At 53.0% G+C, this 23,065-nt stretch overlaps 1 protein-coding gene and 1 long non-coding RNA gene across 2 annotated transcripts in view; one reads left to right on the top strand and one right to left on the bottom strand.

Annotated features, from left to right (window-relative positions):
* The window catches only part of PAPLN (papilin, proteoglycan like sulfated glycoprotein), a 36,236-nt gene extending 13,811 nt beyond the window's left edge, over positions 1 to 22,425 (top strand). The window contains exons 14-25 of the mRNA XM_054715934.1: positions 5,096 to 5,351; positions 6,313 to 6,427; positions 6,728 to 6,866; positions 7,762 to 8,170; positions 8,741 to 8,878; positions 9,043 to 9,164; positions 9,434 to 9,572; positions 10,151 to 10,288; positions 10,846 to 10,973; positions 11,090 to 11,198; positions 13,156 to 13,322; positions 21,616 to 22,425. Coding sequence (XP_054571909.1) covers positions 5,096 to 5,351; positions 6,313 to 6,427; positions 6,728 to 6,866; positions 7,762 to 8,170; positions 8,741 to 8,878; positions 9,043 to 9,164; positions 9,434 to 9,572; positions 10,151 to 10,288; positions 10,846 to 10,973; positions 11,090 to 11,198; positions 13,156 to 13,322; positions 21,616 to 21,791 — 2,036 coding nt within the window. The 3' untranslated portion in view covers positions 21,792 to 22,425. The remainder of the gene's footprint in view (positions 1 to 5,095; positions 5,352 to 6,312; positions 6,428 to 6,727; positions 6,867 to 7,761; positions 8,171 to 8,740; positions 8,879 to 9,042; positions 9,165 to 9,433; positions 9,573 to 10,150; positions 10,289 to 10,845; positions 10,974 to 11,089; positions 11,199 to 13,155; positions 13,323 to 21,615) is intronic.
* On the bottom strand, positions 513 to 22,479 carry LOC129149116 (uncharacterized). The gene is made up of 3 exons (XR_008556067.1): positions 22,416 to 22,479; positions 1,143 to 1,268; positions 513 to 980 (listed from the first exon to the last, which is right to left on the bottom strand). It is a non-coding gene; the product is annotated as an uncharacterized LOC129149116 (long non-coding RNA).
* Positions 22,480 to 23,065: the final 586 nt, after the last annotated feature.

Below are 23,065 nucleotides of genomic sequence, written 5' to 3'. Positions count from 1 at the left end.
GCCGTGATGGGGACCCCGTGGGCCGTGATGGGACCCCGTGAGCCGTGATGGGGACCCCGTGAGCCGTGATGGGGAGCGGTAGGATTCCATGGAGGCACATGGCAGGGTGGCCAAGAACCAGGGCCTGGAGGCCACAGCGGACCTGGGCCGGGTTCACATCCCCTCCATTGCCGACCAACCATGTGGCCCTGGGCACCTGCCCGCCTCTGGCTCTGTCTGCCCGTCTGTGTGAGGGGACTTCCCGGCTTGTGGGGGTGCTGGCACCGTGCCTGCGCCACAGCCTGGAGCAGCGGAGCGTCTCCGAGAGGCCCCCGGCCGGGCCGTGAGGCCGGAGCAGGAGGCTCCTCGGCTCCTCTGAGTCCGGCTCCCTAGAGCCACTTCCCGGAGGGGCGGCCCCGAGCCTGCCCGAGAGGCGTTCACCTGGGCGGAGGGAGGAAGGGGCGAGAATTCCAGGCCAGGCTGAGTTGTTAGAGAAAGAGCCTCCACCCACAACGATTTAAAAAAATGCTTTATTGCTGAAAGTATCACACGTGTCCCCTTCCCGCATTGTCCTCTCCCGCCCGCCCCGCACAGTGGCTTTATAATGGGCGCTCGCGGGGAAAGTCGGGGGGAATCAGAAAAGCGGTTTATGTGGAGAAGCTGCGCGCGGCCCCCGATGTGCGTGGTCTGTGTCTGCCGTCCCCGTTAGGGCCACTTGGTTTGTGACCATGTTTCCAGTCTCAGGATTTCTAGGAGCTTCATAGATGCTCACGGGGAGAGCGGAGAACCGCGGGGTTCCCGCTGCTGTAGCCGATGCTGTCGTGCCCCGGGCGGGTGCCCAGGAGGAGGGACGGGGGTCAAGGAGGAGGCCCCTGAGGGTGGGTGTCTGAGTGGACACCCCGCAACCTCTGCTTCCCCCTCTTTCCAGACTCCAGAGCAGCGCTCGCCAATAGAAATAGAACGCCAGCCACAGATGGCATTGAGCATTTTCTGAGAGCCACCTGAAAAAAAAGAAAAGGAAATAAGTACATTTATACGTAATGACATATTTTACTTAACATGCAATTCAAATAAAAACTGTGAATGGGATATTTTTGCATTCCTTCTACACAAGATTTTAAGATAAATAAATCTTCAGAATCCAATATATAATCTGCACTTACAGCACAGCTCCGTTCGGATGCTGACATTTCACGGCCACAGGTGATCCACGTTTAGATTTCATAAAACGTGCAGTTGACAGAGTAGACTGACGACCCAAGTTGTTGCAAACATACTGAGGTGTTTTCCTATAAATGAATCAAGCGTCAGTCTTTGAATTTAAAATTAAGTGAATCCTAATGAACGAACGTCAAACTCGGTTTCTCCATCACTCCGGCCACATCCCGAGTGCTCAGTGCTCTGCCCTCGGCCCAGGGTGCGAGGGGGGGGACAGGCGGACTCAGGCTGCGGGCACGCTGAGGCTCAGGTCATATCGGTCAGCAGAGCCCACGGGAGCCGTTGAAAGTTCCGGAGGAGGCGGTGACGCCGTGAAAGCTGTTGGGGAGGACAAACTGGGCACCGGCCCGAGGGTCAGACGGACGGGGTGACAGCTGGGAGGCAGAGCCGGGTGGGGAGCAGGCCGCAGACATTGGAGTGCTGTGAAGGCAATAGAAGCCCCGGGGCGGGTGCTGGCCCAGCAGGGCCCGACCCCAGAGGGTGTGGGAAGGGGTCCCGGCCCACGGGAAGCCTGAACAGGGGGTGGGGAGAGTCCACGGGGGGAGCCGGAGGCAGGGGGTCTCGGCAGACAGGTGCCCCTCGCCTGGGGTGGCAGGAGGACCGCAGACGGAGTCCCCGCTGGCTGGGGACTGGGAATCGGTCTGAGAGATGTCGGGGGGGCGGAGGGGGGGGGAGGGGGCGGAACTGGAGGGAGAGTTTGAGTCCGGAGAGAGGTTTTGGCCTGGGTGGGAGGGCAATGAAACGAACACAAAGGTTTTACTGGTATCTACTGAAGGCTTCCAGCCCCACGTTGTTAGTTTGTAAGGATGCCCTGGGGACTGGGAAGATGCAGTCCACGTGGGAATGGAATTTTCACTTTTTAACTTCCTTCCGTTACGTAATCGTGTGCTTCTGGTGGAAAATTTGAAAAACGCGAACAGATAGGAGAAAGGACCCCCCTCATCCCACCCAGCACGCGCACCCACCCACGAAGCACGTAGAAACGCCCACTGCGAGCGTTTGGGGGGTGTTCTCGAAGTCTTATTTTACTCATCATTTTTAAAAATTCCCGTTTTCTTTACTCAGTCTTTTGCTTTTTTCTCCAACATTTTATGATGAAAAACATTTTGAATAACTGTCATGGTGATTGAGTATAATACGCCGTAGCATTCACCCATTCTAATGATATAATTCATGATTTTTAGTAAATTTACCCAGCTGAACAAGACAGGGAAAAAATTTATATATGGAAACGTAGAACTGTATAGTGAGGAGCCATGTACCCACCTTCTAAATTCTACAATTAATATTTTGTTATATTTCCTTTTTTTAAAAAATATATTTTTATTTCAGAGAGGAAGGGAGAGGGAGAGAAACATCAATGATGAGAGAGGATCATTGGCCGGCTGCCTCCTGCACGCCCCACACTGGGACGAGCCCACAACCCGGGCATGTGCCCTGGACTGGGCTGCTTTTCATTATTCTCTTTCTACTCTTCCCTCTAGCAATCCAATTACTTTTAATATGGACTCTTTACTGAGGTAAAATTCACATAGCATACGGTTAAACATTTTAAAGTGTTGAACTTGGTGCTATTCGGTGGGAGTCACAGTGTTGCTCAACCACCAGCTCTCCCCTCGTGTCAGAAATGTTCGTCACCCCACGAGAGCATGGTGGACCCACTGAGTCATCACTTCCCATGAGCCCCCACTCCTTCTCGGTAACCTGATCTGCTTTCTGTCTTTATGGATTGGCCCATTCTGGACTTCATCATGGGAAAGGATCTGTACACCTTTAGTGCCTGGCTTCTTTCACTTAACAGAATGCTTCTGAGGTGCACCAAGTTGTAGCATGCACCAGCACACCATTGCTTTTCATTTTTTAATTTATTTTTTACTAGAGGCCCGATGCACGAAGATTCGTGCAAGAATGGGCCTTCCTTCCCCTGGCTGCCAGCACTGCCTTCACTCTGGCCTAGAGCCGCCTTTCTGCCTTCTCACGCTGCCCAGAGGCTCGGAGCAGCTGGGGTGGTGCAGAACGCCTGTGTCATCGCCATGATGACAAGCATCCCAGCCCGCCCCCGGCCACTTGGTGCCTGTGTATGCAAATTAACCTGCCAGCTTTGTTGGGTTAATTTGCATACTCACTCCTGATTGGCTGGTGGGCATCACGAAGGTATGGTCAATTAGCATGTTACTCTTTTATTAGTGTAGATTATTGACAGTATTACAGATGTCCCCCATTTCCTCCCTCTACTCCCCTCCAATCAGCCCCCATCCCAACCCAGGCCTTCACCACACTATTGTCCGTGTCCATGGGCTATGCATATATGCATGTAAATCTTCGGTTGATCTCCTCCCTCCCACCCCCAATGCCATTGCTTTTTATGGCTGAATAACTCTTCTATGGATACACCACCATTTGTTTACCCGTTCATCTGCTGCTGGATACTTGGGTTATTTCCACCTTTGGCTATGTTGGGTAGTGCTGCCACAAACATTCACGCACACGTTTCTGTGTGGACGTGGGTTTTCATTTCTCGGGTTTGTACCTAGGAGTGGAATTGATGGACTCGATGGTAATTCCAACGTTTAACGTTTTGAGGAACTGCCGGGCTGTTTCCACAGTGGCTGCACCGTTTCACATTCCTGCCATCAATGAGGACAGTGCCAGTCTGTCCACATCTTCACCAACAGTTATTATTCAGATTAAAAAATATATATATGTGTATGTGTGTGTGTGTGTGTGTGTGTATATATGTATTAGTAGCCCTGTGCATGAATCCATGTGCCAGTAGCTCTCTGTGGGGCCTGGCTGCTTCGTGCCCGCTGCCCAGAGGCTCTCCGCAGCCCAGAGGCCCATCCGCGGCCAGGCACGGAAGGCTTGCCTTGTCGCCGGGGCGACGACGCAAGCATTTCCCCCTGCCCCTGGCTGCTCTGTGCCCGCTGCCTAGAGGCCCTCCACGGCTGGGGTGGAATGCTTGCCTCATCGCCGTGGCGATGAAGCAAGCATTCCGCCAGGCCACTCATGCTGCCTGCTCTCAGCAGCCACTCCCTGAGACTGGGGGACTCGGGCGGGGCTGAGAGGACTGGGCGCCGCCAGCTTTTGTGATGGAGTGATGGTTAATTTGCATATTATCCTTTTATTATATAGGATATTCTTATTGATTCTAGAGGAAATGGAAGAGAGAGGGAAAGAGATAGAAACACCGGCCAGGCTATTCAGATTTTTTTTATTAGAGCCATTGTAGTGGGTGTGAAGCAGTACCTCATCTTGGCTGTTTAGCATTTCCTAATGACCAATGATGTTGAATATCGCATGTGCTTTTTGGCCATTTGCATATCTTTGGGAAAATGCCTGTTCAGTTTCTTTGCTTGTTTTTAGATCGGGTTATTTGTTCTTTCAACAATCCAATTTTTAAAAATGGTGTATGACCTTTTTTTTTATAGTTGGGATCAAACAGATGCTAATTTTATATCTAGCTTTCCTTTTTGCTGAACATGTAATATTGGTATTTTCTATGTGACTAAAGACTCTCTTAAAACGTGGGAAGGGTGTCTTAGGAAATCACAGGCACTGCTCTTTTCCCGCCCGCTGTTGGGTCCCCCAGGCCTGCTGACCAGCAGGTGGGAGCAGATGCTGGTCAGGGCGGGCCATGGCTTTCACCACTCCTCTCCTCCATCCCTCTGCATCCCATCCGGCAGCCTGCTCCCCAGAAGTCCCCAGCAGGCAGGATGTGCACACCAGTTCCGGGGTCCCCTGGGTGTCTTTGGGCCCCCGGGAGGCGCCCGCTTTGGGCGAGAAGCTTGGCAGAAGCCCCTGACCCAGGGCCCTGGGCATGGAGGTTGGGGGTGGGGGTGAATGGTTTAGGGGGGATGGAGAGGACACGTCATGTGTCTTTGCTTCCTTGTCTTTCTAGATTCCAGAGACCAGTGGTGGGCCCCCCGGGAGCAACCCTCAACTCCGGGTAACCCCAGAGGAGACCAGGGCCCCCACCTGCCAGCCCCAGGCCCAGCCTCCTCTCTGCCGCAGTCCCCAAAACAGCAGCCCCTGTGGTCTGGCTCGGGACCCCAGGACTGCAGGCACAGCCCCCACGGGTGCTGCCCCGATGGCCACACGGCCTCTCTCGGGCCGCAGTGGCAAGGCTGCCCTGGGGCCTCTTGTCAGCAGAGCAGGTGGGTGCCTCTTCTTCCTCACCAGGTCAGAGAGGCGTGTGTGTGTGTGTGTGTGTGTGTGTGTGTGTGCGTGTGTGTGGTGGTGTGGGGGGAGGGCAGCCTCTGCTCAGAGAGGGTGGGGTGGGTTTGCCGAGCCCAGGAATGGGACCAGAGGTGGTTGCAGCCCCGACTCTGCCTCCTCTGGCTGCGCTTCCTCGTGCTGTGCTGTGCGTGGGTGGAAGGCCTGCTTCGTCCGCAGAGCCAGCCTGTGCCGCTGTCGCCTGAGGCTCTGGGAAGGCACCCGCTTTCAGCCCAAACCAGGCCCCCACTCCCTCAGGGGCTAAGGTATTAAGGACCCAGACTTTGGGGCCAGCGGCCTGGGGGTGAGTCCCAGCTCAGCCACTTATTAGCTGTGTGCTGGGTGACTTGGACAAGTGACTTAACCTCTCTGATCTTGGCTTCCTCTGCTGCGATTGGAACAGTGGCAGCCATTGGCGGGGGTGACTGTGAGGACGAGACAGATCCCACAGTGCCCGGCACGTGGAAGGTGCTCTGGTCCGTTCTTCCTTTCACCTTCCTTCCCAAGTCCTGGTTGTGGGGTGAAATGCGTGCTGGCTTCCTGACCCTCTTTCTGCCCCGTCTCCCATCGGCTGCTGTTTTATACTCACCCCCCGGGGGCCTGGTGATCAGGCAGGCCCAGCTCATTCCCGCCTCGCTCTTGTGGCGGGATGTGTGAGCTGAGGATTTGCCAGTTATTAGGGCTGCACCTCTGCTGGTTGTGTTAGTGTTGCCCTCCCTGTGGCTGGTAGACGTAGAGTCTGGGGTGGGTATGCGAGAGGGGATGCCTTGCATTCAGGGGCACGGCCTCCCCTACTGGACCCTCCCCTGCTCAGCCCCCAGTGCAGGGAGTCCTGGGGTGCTGGAAGCTCAGGGTCCCTGGCAGGGACTGGGTGGTGAGGAGAGGGCTGTGATGTCTGTCTAGGTACGGGTGCTGCCCTGACGGGGTGTCTGTGGCCGAGGGGCCCCATCAAGCTGGCTGCGCCAAGTCTTACGGCGGGGACAGGAGGCAGTCGGGGTCGAGAGCAGTGGCCTCCACAGTGAGTGTCCCGTTCACGTGGAGGGTGGAGCCCAGCCCGGAACCTGCTCTGTGCCACGGCGCAGCTCGGGCCTTGGAGGGAGGAGGTCTCTGAAGCCTGTAGGCCTGGGTCGTCCTCTCGAGGACACACGCTTCAGAGATGTCTGGGGCTGGGGGTTCGGTCTGCTGTTCTGGCCTCTGATCTCCCCCAGGGCTGGCGCTCTGCACGGGGGGCTCACAGTTCTGTCTCTCCCGCTTCTTGCCATCCTCTCCCGGCACCCGAGAGTCCACCAGGGCGATCTATTCCCAACTTCTTCCCCAGGTGCCCCGGGCCCACCAGCCCCAGGCCCAGCAGAGTGAGCCCACCGAGTGCCGCGGCTCCCAGTTTGGCTGCTGCTATGACAACGTGGCCTCTGCAGCAGGCCCTTTTGGGGAAGGCTGTGTGGGCCAGCCCAGCTACGGTGAGTGGATGCCCTTCCTGGGCTCGGTGGTTCGTTCATTCTTCCACGAGGATGTACCCATCGCCTCCTAGGCGCCAGGCCAGGGAACAGCGGACAGTCCTCATTCCCCGTTCTCATGCACTGAGGCCGCCGGGCTGCGGTGGGGGTCGGGGAGAGTTGTCGGTGGGGATCCCACAGAGGAGGAAGCCCCGTCCTTCTCCCTGGGGGCTCAGACCCCTTCAGAGGCAGAGGTGGTGTAGGGTCAGTGCCGGAGGATGGGGTGTCCCTGCCCTGCCTGGGGCGAGTCCTGGAAGGAGGTATTGAGGCCGGAGCAAGGGATGCGTGGACGGAGCTTCCAGGGACCCACGTGGAGATGCTGAAGGCCAGACAGGCTGGGGTCTGGGTCCGCAGGAGGCTTTGAGCTGAACGTGGCGAGGGGCGAGGCTGTGCTGGGAGGGGGCTGCTAGCACAGGCAGGTGGGGCTCAGGATGTTCAGAGGCTGGCGAAGGGGCCTGGGCACAGGGTGGGCCCCTCGCTGGGCATCTGCACAGGCTCCTGGAGCTCAGGGCTGGCTCAAGCCCTCGGTTGCTCTGGGTGTGTACTCCATGGGCCTGGTCAGGGATGGGGGCGGGGGGGGGGGGATGAAGGGGCCAGTCCAGGGAGCTCCCAGGCCTGACTTTCTGGAAGGCTCTGGTTCTGTGGGTGGAGGTGGCCGGGCTGATTCAGAGGCTGCTCTGTGCCCAGGTCTAGGCAGTGAACAGACTGCCCCCAGGGCCGGGTGAGGGGCCAGGGCAGGGGCGAAGGCTGCGCCATAGACTCGAAGGGCTCCCGTCTCTGAGGGGATGGGGGTAGTTCTTGGCAGGGCTCTGCTGGGCCGTATTGGCCGCCTGAGTGCCATCCGTGCTCCTGCCCTCAGCCTACCCCGTGGGGTGCCTGCTGCCCAGCGCCCTCGGCTCCTGCACAGACTGGGCCCCCCGCTGGTACTTCATCGCCTCTGTGGGCCGGTGTAACCGCTTCTGGTACGGTGGCTGCCACGGCAATGCCAACAACTTTGGCTCGGAGGAGGAGTGCATGAGCAGCTGCCGGGGGGCTCAACACGCACCCCGCCAACCCGAGCCCGGGGCCGCTGGCCAGAGCACCCACAGAGCTGGTGGAGGCAGCAGTCCCGGAGGCCAGCGGGAGGCCGGCCAGCACCGGCCCGGGGCCGTGCACCACCCCCAGACCTCAGGAGAACGGCCCTGGGGCCCGGAGCTGGGGTCCAGCACCCCAGGACTGGGCGGAGATGCTGGGCGGCCAGCACCACCCTCCCACAGCTCCTCCCACAGGTGAGCCGCGCCTTCCCCAGGTAGGGGGAGAGGGACCCAGGCCCGGGCCGAGCCTGTTGGATCTAAAACCCTGAGGTCAGCCGCCCTCCCGCCCATCCTGCCTGGAGGCCTCGATACCTGGGGACGTGCAGGCAGCCAGGCCCTGGCGGAGCCCGGATTCACCAGCAGATCCTGCCAGTGTCCCCGGGTCTGTCCAGCGGGACTTGATGGCTTGCCTGTAAAAGGGTGGCACTAGCTCACCGGTTAGGGTGGGCTGCCCTGTTAACGCCTCTTGGGCCTGTGTCGTAGCGATGAGAGATTTGGGGAGATTAAAAACAAAATGAAGCAGGAGCGTGTTAGTCCTCATGTGAATGTGGCCCTGGCGGCCCCGCGCCCCCGCTGTGTCAGGCCAGGCCAGGCCGAGGGGCCGTGCTGGGGCTGGGGGGAGGCTGGGAGGGCAGATTCCCGAGTCCATGGGCTTCTGGAGTTTGGCCCCGCAAGTGCCCGTGACAGGATGGGACACACTGACGAAGGGGCCCCCGGTCGTGGCACGCTGCCGGCAGGGCAGGCCCTCACCGCCCACCTTCCCAGGGTGAGCGTGGCGGGCGCGGAGCCCTCCCTGGTGCAGGCGGCCCTGGGGCAGGCGGTGCGGCTCTTCTGCCCGGAAGTGGCCTCCATGGACCTCCCGACCAGGTGGCAGAAGGACGGGCAGCACCTCTCCTCTGACAGGTGTGTGCAGGGTCCTCCCCCAGAGGCAGGCAGCCCCTCTGACGTCCCCTGGATGGGGGTGAGTGGGCGACGGTCCCCTCTGGTTGGGGCACTGAGGCCTGCGGGGCGTCGGGCTCATTGCTGTCCTCAGGAGCCCGGAGCTCAAGCCCCCGTCCCACTCTCAGACACAGGCTGCAGCCTGATGGCTCCCTGGTCATCAGCCCCCTGCGGGCAGAGGACGCTGGCATCTACAGCTGTGGCGCCAGGCCAGGCCGGGACTCTCCGAAGATCCAGCTTCGCATCACGGGTCTCTGTGCCCTCCCCCCATGGGTTCTCAGGGGCCCCAGGGCGGAAGGGACTGGCTGAGAGGGCCGAGCCGGGCACCCCCATGACGGAGGGGCTGGGGTGCTCCCGGGGCCCAGGCCTGCCGGGGCAGGGACCGTGGACTCCACGTGGCTGGGGTCTTGCTCCTCATGGCCCTCATTTCTCCACGTTCCCACCCCGGCCCCATGGCCGACCCTTCCCTCCCCTCCTTCCCCCCCAGCTCACTCCTTCCTTCTCCTGGCCTCATGACAGGGGGTGACGTGGCCGTGCCAAGGCACTTCCCTCAGACCGGGGACCCTGCCCAGGGCCACCATCCTCAGGACTCCAGCCTAGGGAGGGATGCTGGGGACCTGGGGGCCATCTCCTCTCCTCACCCACGGCCCTCGACCAGGTAACAGGGCAGCAGTGCCTCCCCCATGAGGTCCGGGGCCCATGGAGCTCCCAGTGGATGAGGGGCGGTGAGCGGGTCCCCGGGCTGGTGTGCTGTGACCAGGCTCGCTGGCCTCTGCTCAGGGCTCTGCGAGGTGAGAACTAGAAAAGCATGGCTCCCGAGCTCAGCCTCTCCAGGAGGAACAGCGGGAACAGGGCCGTGGCCAGGACTCGGGACTGCGGGAAGGGAAGAGCCAGGGTTAGGGCCCAGGACAGCTTTGAAGAAGAGCACGGTCTGCAGGGGGTGCAGGGGGCTGCAGGGAACCCAGGCCAACAACCTAGTCAGATGTGTGGGGTGCAGAGGACACAGTCTGAGAGTCTGGGGGGAGGGTGTGAGGAAGTGGAGGTGGCTGCTGGACTTCACCCCAGTAGTTGTTGATGGGGTCCTTAGCAGAACAGCGGGGTGGTTTTAGGAAGCTAAATCTGGCTGGAGAAGGAGGGGCCCATGAGGCTTGTGCAGAGGTCCCGACCCCATGCATGGATGGGAATGGGGGGCAGCAGCAGGGGCCCCCTCAGGGCTGTGGGGTGCTTGTCCTGCAGGCTGCGCCTGGACCAGAGCCAGCCTGGGGTGGTGGACGCCCATCCCGGCCAGCGGATCCGGTTGACCTGTCGCACTGAGGGCTTCCCACCCCCGACCATCGAGTGGCAGAGAGATGGGCAGACCCTCTCTTCTCCCAGGTTGGTCCCCACCCCACGCTGTGCAGGCCCTTGGGGGAAGGAGCTGCCAGGAGTCACTGGCCAGTCAGCGGCTCTCGAGATGGAGCTGCTGGGCACAGGGCTCCTGGGGCCTTTCCAGAGTAGTTAGTGCACAGGAACAGGGCGGCGGACAGGCGGTGGCTGGGGAGGAAGGAGGCAGGCAGTCCTGGCTGTCATTGTAACGGCTAACATGGCCCCACGTGAGCGTGAGGCTGGCCTCCACAGTCTGCAGAAGAGCCACGTAATTCTACCCCATTTTCACACAGAAGCTTAACACCACACAGCTCCTCAGTGGCAGGACCAGGATGTGAGCCTACTAAATGAGCAGAGCAAAAACTGGAAACCCACATTATTGTGTGTCAGAAAACGTGAAATGATTTATTGCCAGGATTAAGTCAGGCACCTTCAAGTAACTGAGTGCTGGCAGCTGGCTGCCCACTGGCCCTTAGTCAGACCCACTCTCACCTGGAAAAGGAAGACCCCCCCACCCATCTCCATCTGCATGGGCTGGAGCCCCCCGACTCTGCTTGGTTCCCCAGACACCAGCAGCAGCCTGATGGCTCTCTGGTCATCAGCCAAGTGGCTGTGGAAGATGGCGGCTTCTACACCTGTGTCGCCTTCAATGGGCAGGACCGAGACCAGCGCTGGGTCCAGCTCAGAGTTCTGGGTAAGGTGCAGTGGGAGGGCGGAATGGAAGGGTGACGGGCCAGTCGCCTGGGAGGCCAGGTGGCACAGGTTGGGCGGCTCCACAGCGTGGCTAACAGTGCCCCTCCTTGGGCCCAGGGGAGCTGACAATCACAGGGCTGCCCTCCACGGTGACGGTGCCAGAAGGTGACACGGCCAGGCTGCTGTGTGTGGTGGCAGGAGAAAGTGTGAACATCAGATGGTCCAGGTAAGGCTCCATTGCAGCCTGAGGCTGCACAGCCCGAGCACAGGCGGTTCACCTCCCTGCAGGGATGCTGCTGTCCCCCCCCTCCTCCCACTCCTGCACCAGGCCTGGTGCCTACAGCGAGGCCCATGGGACTGCTCTCTCCTGTTAGCTGGGCCACACCCGGGTTTCTCAGCTCCAGCACTATTGCCAGTTTGGACCCGATCATTTTGGGCTACCCTGTGTGTTGTCGGATGTCTAGCATCATCTAGGCCATCACCCACTAGGTGCCAGCAGCACCTCCTCATGACAATAAGAAATGTCTCCAGATGTTGCCAAATATCCCCTAGGTGGCAAAATCTTCCCTGGGGTTGAGAACCACTGGGCCGCACTCAGCCTTGGGGACTTCAGTAGCCTTTTTAGGACTCGGTGGATCTGATTCGTTCGTTCAGCACACACCTTTTGCCTTCCTCCTCTTGCAGAGTCAAGTAGGCTGGCTTTGGGGGTCCCGGATCATCAGAGCCCCCTAGATACTCTCAGGCAGGAGGTGCCCCTAAGTGCTGTCGGCACGCTGAGGAGCGAGGCTGACTCCCCTCTGGGAGAATCAAGGGGTGGCCAAGCGGTGACTTTGGCTGGGCCTTGAAGGCTGAGGAGGGGAGGGATGTTCTTGGTCAAGTGAGAGGTGATCCCAGGATGGGAATGGCCCTCACCCTGGACTGGGCTTGTACCTTCACTTTGCCTCCCCCGGCTCTTCCCAGTGGGAACATGCTCAGACTCCCCTCTTCAAAACAGGCCCGTTTCCCTGAATCCGGGCCTTCTAGCAGTTTCCTCTTCACAGCACCTGTTTATAGCATGTCTCCACCTGTTCACCCCACTCAGCCCTCGAACGGGGCCTCACCTCCACCCCTGGCCAAGGCCACCAGCTACCCCCCTGGTCCTACATCTTCTGGACACACCCCAATCCCCACGCGGCCCGTGCCCCTCCTGCTTCTTTCCCCGCTGGCTCATCTCCGCACAGCCAGCCCTTAGAAGCCAGCGGACCTCAGGGTCTGGCCTTGGTCCTCGGATTATCTAACTTCGCCTTCGGCAAACATGCAGATACATGGTTTCTGGGACCATCCAGTGGTGACCCATGATCTGGGTCCAGACCTCAAACCCGATGCCTCCTGGTATCTCACAGGCCCCCGAAATGCAAAATGGTGGAAAATAACCTCACCATTCACCCCTCATCACTGTCCTGGGTCTCCCATGGTGGAGGGGCACCCCCATTACCCAGCACCCCAACCTAGAAACCGCTATCCTTCTCGATTTCTCCTCTCCCACATCTGACCCTCATTGCCTGTCACCTACCTGTGCAGCAGCCTCTGACCTGGCCTGTTTTCAGGCTTGTCCCCCAGCGTCCCCTGCAGTCAGAGACCCTTTCCAAGTACAAATGCCATGTCAGTCCTATTACCCTCTGGATCCAGTCCAACTCCTGGCCAGAGCTGTGCACACTTCCTCTCGCCCCGGCCTTCCTCCAAGCTCCCGAGTCCCCATTTGCCCTCCTCCAGCCAGCTGCAGCCTCCTCATCCTTAGGCCAGTCTCCCCCAAACAACTGCACCCCCACCCCCGTGCCCTGGAGGCGGGGAATGCTTATTGCTTCATCCAGCACAGGGCCTGGCACCTCCTGGCTGCCTACAGTCCTTGGTTAATGAAGAGTGGGGTTCCTCTGTGGGACAGAGGCCCTTACGGCCCTCAGAGCACTATGCTCAGTTGGTGTGTCTGTCACTTCTGTTTCGCTTTGATAATGTCCTATCTTTTGGGTACCCTGTCCCACCTCTTCTAGGAGGTGAGGGCCGTTTGTCCACAGAGGGAGCAGCTGACTCTGGAGTGGTCTTTGATTGCCTCCTCCCTCTGCCTCTTGGCCCTGGGAGTAGCATCCCAGGGGCCTAGGGCCTAAGACCAGAGGCCCTGGACAGCGCTCACGTCCTCCCCCCTCCAGGAACGGGCTGCCGATACGGGCCGATGGCCACCGTGTCCACCAGTCTCCAGATGGCACTTTGCTGATCCACAACCTGCGGGCCGGGGACCAGGGCTCCTACACGTGCAGCACGTACCGTGGCAGCCAGGCCGTCAGCCGTAGCACCGAGGTGAAGGTGGTGCCACCAGGTAGGAAAGGCTGCTTGTTCCCGAGCAGCCGCTGCGGTCCCAGGACTCTGGTCCGAGTCCTCTCACTCTGCCCGTTACTGAAGTGGGACTCGGGGCAGGGGCTTAGCCTTCCTGGCCTCAGTCTCCTCATGTGTACAGTGGGCTACTCCACCGCCTGACAGGCTATAGTGAGGATGAAGGAAATAATGTGGATGACAGGCATCTGCTCATAGCTTAATAGAGGATGCGAAATATCATATTTTAGACGTACTGGCTTTATTTTGAGAAATAGGATTGACTGGAAGTTTTTAATACTTAAGGCAGATCATTAAAATCTGTCCATTCTAATTAGGGCGGCAAAACATAGTCCTACGATTGGAAAGTGCCTGTGAGGCCCTTGGATCCATAGAGACCAGAAAGGAAAGGCAGGGGTTAGTGTCGCCAACTGACAAGTGACACTAATCGGGAGAGCTCCCAGGATGCTTCCACAGGTCATGCAACAGATTTGTGGCCAACTTGGCGCTAATCCTCATACTTAATGTTCTTTTCATTGAACTATTACACCTGTAAGTGGGCAGAATTTTCCTTGCACTATTTAGTAAGTTGATATTTCAGCCTTCTATTCTCTAGCTCTTGCTCTAAGCTGTTATCAAATTTCAACAAATCTAAATACCATGTTTTAAGATGCATTTTCGTAACACTAAGGAAAAAATGGCTAATTCAATGCTAGGACACCATCAATTAAAATTTGCAGTCCAATTTGACAGGTGTTAAAATATGAAAGTAAGTGCATCTCAGAATTGATGAAACAGCTTGTGGTTTAATCTTCAATCTCACAAGAGCTCTGTGTTCAAATAAGCCAGAGGGACGGGGGGTTGGGGTGGGGAGGATGGTGGTGATCTTTGCCCTACGCCCAGTGTGCTCCATGTACCCTCAATCTGGGCTCACTGAGCAGCAGGGCTGGAAAGAGCTGAGGGAGAACGTGCCGGGGCCCGGGCCTGGCTGCCAGGATGAGGGGGGGACTGGTCAGTGCTAGGGGCAGGAAGTCAGTGGTAGAAGTGTTGCTTAGGGAGTTGGACTGACACCCGGGCCTCGTCTGTGAGCTCCTTAGAACAGCGACCGGGACGCGCGTGCCCGGACTCCAGCCCAGGGCTTGGCAGCACCAGGTGCTCAGATGCTTGGTGACAGCCTCCCACTGCAGGAGCTACTTCCCGCCTCCGATGATGCCCAGCAAACCCGTCTCTTGTCTACATAACCAAACTCACCAGACTTCAGACAAACTAGAATACAGATTTATGTGAGAAGGAGAGTGGTTAGGAGGACCCTGACGGTTGTGATCCCGGTAGATACGTCCGTCTGTGTGGGAAACCAATCTACAATCAGAAACTGGCTTGGTGGAGGCTGGTGGGACTCCTGATGACGTGCGGTCACCACGCTGAAAGGTCTGTGACCTGCACTTGGAAACGGCACTGTGGCTCTGTCGGCCACTTCTCTCCCACCCGTGCTGGACCACCGTGTCGCTCATCGCAGACATTTTGGGGGCATCTTTCTTTATTAGAGTGGCCTCCCTCCTGACTGTCTTCATTCCATGGATTAGGCTGCAGCCATTTTTTCTTTGGGGAGCGGGGTTTCACCGTGCCCTCGTCATGGTTTGGGGCTAACACTGGAATTAGTGTTAGCAACAGGCGGGGGTGGTGCTTGAGCCAGTCACACTCTGGAGCAGGCGTCCTCAAACTCCGGCCCGCGGGCCACATGCGGATGTTTTTGCCGTTTTGTTTTTTTACTTCAAAATAAGATATGTGCAGTGTGCATAGGAATTTGTTCATAGTTTTTTTTAAACTATAGTCCGGCCCTCCAACGGTCTGAGGGACAGTGAACTGGCCCCCTGTTTAAAAAGTTTGAGGACCCCTGCTCTAGAGCAAGCATGTCAAACTCGCAGGTCGCATGTGGCCCACAATGAATATTTTTTCGGCCCAGCCAATATAACGGTATGTAAGAAACATTTTAATAACTTCATGACTTAATTTTTACAATATCCTGTTATACATAATTATTAATAATGAACTACAACGTTTGCTAATGACTGATTAATATAATCGTATTGCATTCATTTCCCTTACGTGCCTATGCTCAGGCGCACCATTTCTCTTCACTAATACTAGCAGCGAATATTTTAGCAGCCAACTGCCACGTCATTAGTCTTAGACTGACTTGTTTGGTGTGTGCAACAGGAAATATTTTGCTTTTGGAGAACAAGAAAAATAGGTTCATTTGTGTTACGCTTATTAATTTGTGCAGTGTCTGGTAAGTTATTGTTCAAGAAAAAATATTTTTATTAAAATGTTCTATTATTTTATGTTAATGACAATTTATTTTAGCCCTTTGTATTCAGCATGTTTCTATGAAAATTGAAGCTTTTTTTTTGCAGCCCACATAAACTTATAAACCTTGTTTATTTGGCCCATGTTAGCCTTTGAGTTTGACATGCTTGCTCTAGAGCCGTGGTCGGCAAACTGCGGCTTGTGAGCCACATGCGGCTCTTTGGCCCCTTGAGTGTGGCTCTCAAAAGAAATTTCAATCATTGTAATGTTGATATTTGGCTCTGTTGACTAATGAGTTTGCTGACCACTGCTCTAGAGTAATAGAGTAAGGGACATACTTCTACTGTGAGGCCTTATTCTTTTTGCTTAAAATATTGTTTAGAAATAGAAAATACTATACGGAAAAAACTCAGGGGGTCACTCATTGTTTTAAATGAGAGGGAATAAGGCAAAAAACACAGTTAGACACTCATGTGCCCATTGCAGATGGGGAAACAGAGGCACAGAGAGCTTAAGTATCTGCCAAAGTCAGCCAGCTGGCAAGGGGGAGAGCCAGGACTGCGCCCAGGACGTCTGTCTCTGGAGCGGGTGTGCTTAACCTCTGTCGTCAATGGTCATTTTGTTGTACGTTGGAAGGAAGCACGGGGGAAATGGGATGAGCCTTCCCCAAGGCTCAGAAGGTCTGACTTTAGGGAAGGTGCTACTCAGGCCCAAGCCAATCGGGGAACAAGAGCCCCTTCCAGAAAGAAAGGGAATTAAGGAGATAGGCCACTTCAGCCCTACGATGAAGCAGCGGACGGAAACTCTCGCAGTTTATAAGATACAGAAGCTCCTAGTAAATGCCAAGCAGGGGACCAGTGCTCTGTGCTCAGTATTAGAGCATTGCTCACAAGACTGTTTTCCTGGCACCTTGACTAACACGCACTGCTTTCTCGGGGCGGGAGAGGAAAAACGGAAACAAAGGGACTGAGATAGACTGGGACTACGGAATGCACAAAACGTTGAGGCTGGAGGAAGGAAACCAGCAGTGAGAGGGAGGACAAAACAGCACTTGCCAACTCAAAAATTTTCTACAGGGCTGATCCTACTCTCTTCTTCCCAATCTAAAGGCCAAGGCAGAGGTCATTTAGCTCGTCAGGTCTCAACAGTAAGGGTAGGGAGTTAACTTCAAGAGCTGTTTGATCCTCTAGTCAGTCAGTATTTGGGAGTCTGCGATGGGCTGTGCTGAGGTGGCAAAAGAATAACGGGAGGACCATGGCATGCTAAAGTAGGGCCAAAAATGGGTGGAAAATGACTTCCAGCCAAGATGGCGGAGTAGATATTGTGCTCATCTTCCCCGACGATCACATCAAATTATACCTAAATTATAGAACCGCCTGAAGACTAGCTGAACACAGGTCCTATAACGAAGGATATACAGAAGCAGCCATGACGAGACTGGTAGGAGAGGGCAAGTCCCACACCCAGCCAGCAAGGTGGGAGGTGGGTGCCAAATCTGAGCTCTCCATTAACCTGGCTAACACTGTTTGCCCCACCCAACTCATAGCCAACCTGAGCCACTTCCAGTCACTTTTCCACAAAAGCAGCTGTCCTTGCCACAAACTTTCTCAAAATCTCCCACAGGTCTAGAAACCCCAAACAAACAGCAGCTGGCCTTGGTGTGCCCTGTACCTCTTGCTAAGTGCTCCAACCTTGGCACAAGAGGCACTTGGTCTCACCTTGCACTGTAGCTCCCGTTATGTGGCCCAAGCCTGGCATAAGCTGCAGCCCATGCTGGCTGGGAGTGCAGCTTCAACTAAGTGGCCACAATATGGCACTAAAGCAGCAACCAATCGCAAATCACTTTGTACCTCCCATTAGGCAGCCCCAAGCTGGGCACAGATGGCGGCTGACCTTGGCCTGCACCAGAGCCCTTCCCAAGAGCCTCCAGAACCAACACAGCCAGTGGCCAGCTTCAGACCACACCAAAGTACCACCCAATCAGTTCCATAAACAACACACGGGACGAGCAGACTTGGCTGGTACAAGAGATCTGCTAAAGCAACTCCTGCTCCATGGGTCAGCCCCTACAGCTTTTCTGTAGTCATGGCCAGTCCTCACGGCCCATCAGCCCGAGGGTCGATCCCACCCACTGACATGCCAATAGCAATCAAGGCTCAACTACAACAGCAGAGCAAACACAATCCACACAAGGGACACTCCTGGGGCACCAGCTCAGGTGGAAAAGGAGACTGCTCCCCTGGTCCTCCAGCACACCTGCTACGTAAGGCCACTCTGCCACGTGTGGGAGACATAGCAGACCTACCTAATAGCTAGAAACACACTCTGTCAGCCAAAATGAAGAGACAGCCATGTTCCAAATGAAAGAACAGGACAAAACTCCAGAAAAAGAACTAAGTGAAATGGGCACAAGCAATCCACCAGATAAAGAGTTCAAATACTGGTTACAAGGATGTTCAATGAGCTCAGTGGAAGAATAGATGAACTCAGTAAGAACCTCAACAAAGAGATAGAAATCATATATAAAAAAAAAAAAAGAACCAGTCCAAAGTGAAGACTACATTAGAGGGAATCAACAGCAGATGAGATGAAACACAGGATCAGATCTAGAAAATAAGATAGTGAAAACTAAGAAAAAGAATGAAAAAAAAATTGTGTAAGGGACCTTTAGGATAAACCAACATTATTATTATTTTTTTAGAGAGAGAGTGGAAGGCAGGGGAAGAGACACATCAATGGGTTGCCTCCTGCACATGCCCTTGACCGGAATCGAACTCGGGACCCTTCAGTCAAGGGCCAATGCTCTATCCACTGAGCAAACTGGCTAGGGCAGGATAAACCAACATTTGCATTGTAGGGGTACCAGAAGCAGAAGAAAGCAAGGGATTGAAAATCTATTTGAAGAAATGACAGAAGGAAATAGACATACAAGTGCCGAGAGTCCCAAACAAGATAGGCCCACACCAAGACACATTATAATTAAAATGCCAAAGGTGAAAGACAAAGAGAGAATCTTAAATGCAGCAAGAAAAATGCAGTTACCTACAAAGGTGGTCCGATAAGACTGTCAGCTGATTTCTCACAAGAAACTTTACAGGTCAAAAGGGATTGGCAAGAAATATTCAAAATGATGAAAAGCACAGACTTATAATCAAGATTATGCTGCAAAGTTATCATAGGAAATAAAAATTCTCACTGACAAAGGCAAACAGTATAAAGGCAGTGGATCAACAGCTATTACAGGTTAAAAGGTTAAAAGTAGGAAGATCATGTGTAATTATGGTAATAAAATAAGGGACACACACAAAGGAAGTAAAAAATTACCATAACATAAATGTGGAGGTGGTGAGTAAAAATTATAGTCATTTTAGAATGTGTTTGACTTTAAGCGACCATCAACTTAACCCTCTGCACTCGCTTGCTTTTTTCTCGATTCCTGCTACCGATGCTAACCGTGTCGAGTCACACTCGACATCCGAGTGCAAAAGGTTAAAATAGACTGCAATAAACATACGTGAAGCACATGGTAACCACAAACCAAAATTCTACAAGAGATATGCAAGAAATAAAGAGAAGGGAATCCAAACACTATACTACAGAAAGTCATCAACATATGAGAGCAAGAGAATAAGAAAGGAACACAGAAGAACTACAAAAACAATAACATGGCAATAACTATCAATAATTACTTTAAATGTAAATGGACTAAATGCTTTAATCAAAAGATATTGGGTGACTGAATGGATAGAAAAACATGACCCACACATATGCTGCCTACAACAGACCCACTTCAGCTAGGAAAACAAGCACACAAAGTAAAGGGATGGAAAAGGACACCACCCAAAGAGCTGGGGAGCAATACTTAAACAAGATAAACTTTAAAACAAGGGCTGTAACAAGAGACAAAGAAGGGCATTTCATAATGATAAAGGGATTAATCCAACAAGAAGATATAAATGACACATTAGACCAGATGGACTTAATTGACATTTTTAGGACATTTCACCTTAAAGCAGGATATATATTCTTTTCAAGTGCACACAGAACATTTTCCAGGATAGCCAACATGTTAAGCCATAAAAGAAGTCTCAATAAATTAAGAAAACTGAAATCATATCAAGTATCTTTCCCAATCACAGTGGTATTAAACTAGAAAGCAAAACAAGAAGAAAACTGAAAATGACAAAAACATGTGAAGGCTAAATAACATGCTGTTAACCAATGAATGGGTTAACAATGAGATCAAGGAAGAAATTAAAAGATACCTTGAGACAAACATAAATGAAAACACAATGACCCAAAATCTATGGGACACAGCCAAAATAGTTTTAAGAGAAAGAGAAATAGTAATACAGGCCTACTTCAAAAAACAATAAAAATCTCTAACAATCTAACCTTGCACATAAAGGAACTAGAAAAAAGAAGAATAAAGCCCAAAGTGAGAAGGGAGGAAATAACAAAGATCAGAGTGCAAATAAATGAAATAGTTTTTAAAAAACAATAGAGCCCTAGCCATTTTGGCTCAGTGGGTAGAGCATTAGCCTGTGGACTGAAGGTTCATGGGTAAATTCTGGTCAAGGGCACACACCTTGGTTGTAGGCTTGTTCCCCGGCCCTGGTTGGGGCGCATGTGGGAGGCAACCAATCTCACATTGATGTTTCTCTGTCTCTTCCCCTCCCTCCCACTCTCTCTCTAAAAAAAAAAAAAAAAATCAATGGAAAAATATCCTCAGGTGAGAATTAACAAAACAAAAATAAAAAATCTGAAAAGACAACCAACAGAATGGGAGAAGATATTCACCATTGAGATATCCAATGAAGGGTTAATATCCAAAATACACGAACTCACAAAACTTAACACCAAAATACCCCCAAACAACCCAATTAAAGAATGAGCAAAGGTCCTAAACAGACATTTCTCCACAGAGAATATACAGGTGACCAATAGATATATGAAAAGATGCTCAACATCACTAATCATCAGGGAAATATAAATTAAAATCACAATGAGATATCATTTCATACCTGTCAGAACGTGTATCTCCAATAAATCAACAAGCAATAAGTGTTATCGAAGATGTGAAGAAAAGGGAGCCCTCGTGCATTGTTGGTGGGAATGCAAATTGGTACAGCCACTATGGAAAACAGTATTATGGAGGTTCCTCAAAAAATTAAAAATACAACTGCCATATGACCCAACAATTCCAATTCTGGGTATTTATCTGAAGAAATCCAAAACACAAATTTGAAAAGACATATGCATCCCTATGTTCACTGTAGCATTATTAGTAGCCAAGATATGGAAGCAACCTAAGTATCACTAAATTATTTGATAAAGACGTGGTACATATATATAAAATGGAATATTATTCAGCCATAAAACCGGTGAAATCTTGCCATTTGCAACAATATGGATGGACCCAGAGGGTATTATGCTAAGTGAAATAAGTCAGACAGAGAAATACAAATGCCATATGATTTCACTTACATGTGGAATCTAAAAAAAAAAAAATGAACAAACAAAACAAACTCAGATACAGAGAACAAACTGATGATTTCCAGAGGGAAGAGAGTTTAGGAGGATGGGTGAAAAAGGGGAAGGGATTAAGATATACAAATTGCAGTTATAAAAACAGTCACAGGAATGTAAAGTACAGCATAGGGAATAGTCAACAATATTGTAATAACTATGCATGGTTTAGATGGGAACTAGACTTATAGGACTTTCTAAGTTATATGAATGTGTAATCACTATGTCGCCCACCTGAAACAAATGTAATATTGTATGTCAACTGTAATTGAAAAAAAAAAAAAGGATGGATGGAAATTGTGACCCCTCCTTATAGTTGTACATACAGGTGTTGAAAGGTTTCAGGGCAACTCCATGTTGGGGGAATCTGACAGCCACGGTGCCACTTTTAAGGAAATGAAATGGTGAGAATTTTCAGCACACAGAGCTTCCTTACCCTTTCTCTCTCCCTTGCTGTTTTGCAGCACTGGCCGCCCAGCCCAGGGACCCTGGCAGGGATTGCATGGATCAGCCGGAGCTGGCCAACTGTGAGCTCATCCTGCAGGCCCGGCTCTGTGGCAATGAGTATTACTCCAGCTTCTGCTGTGCCAGCTGTTCACGTTCCCAGCCGCATGCTCAGCCGGTCTGGCAGCAGGGATGAAGGCTGGCTCCAGCCCCAGTTCTGAAACAACTCGTAGGGCTGGGGAGAAGGGCAGGGAGACTCACTCTCCCCTCTGTGGCTGGCAAGGGAGTTATCTTCTGGAGACACCCCACCCCACCCAGCCAGTGTTTAGCCTCAGCAGAGGCCAGATCAGCATCTCTGACATGACCAAAGATAGCTGAGTTGTCACGGAGAGAAATCTGTTTAGATTAGGATACCCTTTACTTTACAACTTCCCTCTATAATTTCTGTTACACAGCATCAGTTCACTGCGTTTTAAAATGAGCTACTAGGGTTCTCACTTCATGTAAAGCTGGATAGGGAGGTGCATAACTATTTCAAAGTAAACACCTACCTAACTCCTACTGTGACAGGGAAGGGTTCTTTGCTAGAACTAGATCTCATCTGGGGTCAAACAGTGGTCTATTGCTCTAGTCCCTTTCTCAACCTTCTAGGTAGTAAATAGCAACCAGCTTCAAGCCCATCTGTGCCTATGGGTAACAGCATAATGTTGGTGAAAGCTCTCAGGAAAGTAGACTATAAGGTAAGGCTCAGATAGGGATTTAGTATGAAAGGGTAGCAGTTGCATTATCTGAGCATGAAAGAACTGTAAAAGCTTCTTACTTTCATCGGGAAGCTGGAGCCGGAAGCCCTCCTCCTGAGGCCAACAGGAAGAGCTGGCTGTGAGGACCGCCTTACACCTGTATGGAGCTGATCGACGGGCCTGCTCTGTACTGAGACCAACAAGGAGCCGCTCCTTCTCGAGTAGGAATCTGTGGATCAAAGTGTTTGCTGCCACATAAAAGCCAGACTATTGTTAAAAACAGCAGTCTGGCCAGTGTGGCCCAGTGGTTGAGCATCAACCTATGAACTAGGAGGTCAGGGTTTGATTCCCGGTCAGGGCACATGCCCGGGTTGCAGGCTTGATCCTCAGTAGGAGTGCAGGAGGCAACCGATCAATGATTCCCTCATCATTAATGTTTCTATCTCTGCCTCCCTTTCCCTCCCTTTTCCTCCCTCTCTCTGAAGTAAATTAAAAAATATATTTAAAGAAACCAGCAACAGCAAAATAGTGGTACCAATGGAGGGGAGGGCAATGTAATAATAAGGAAGTGGCTTCAGAAATGGTTTGAGTTGGTGGAAGTCATTCTTCATCTCAGAACTTCCAATTCCTTGCTGCTAAAATAAGAGGCCTGGATTCAATGAGCTTCTTAGTCCCTTTCCACTTAACTTTCTACAATCCTCCAGAGGGCTGGCTGGGCCTAGTGACACAG

The sequence above is a fragment of the Eptesicus fuscus genome, chromosome 5 (genome assembly GCF_027574615.1).
Source record: "Eptesicus fuscus isolate TK198812 chromosome 5, DD_ASM_mEF_20220401, whole genome shotgun sequence".
In the NCBI taxonomy this organism is placed as follows: domain Eukaryota; kingdom Metazoa; phylum Chordata; class Mammalia; order Chiroptera; family Vespertilionidae; genus Eptesicus; species Eptesicus fuscus.
This window is presented reverse-complemented; position numbering and strand designations above follow the sequence as displayed.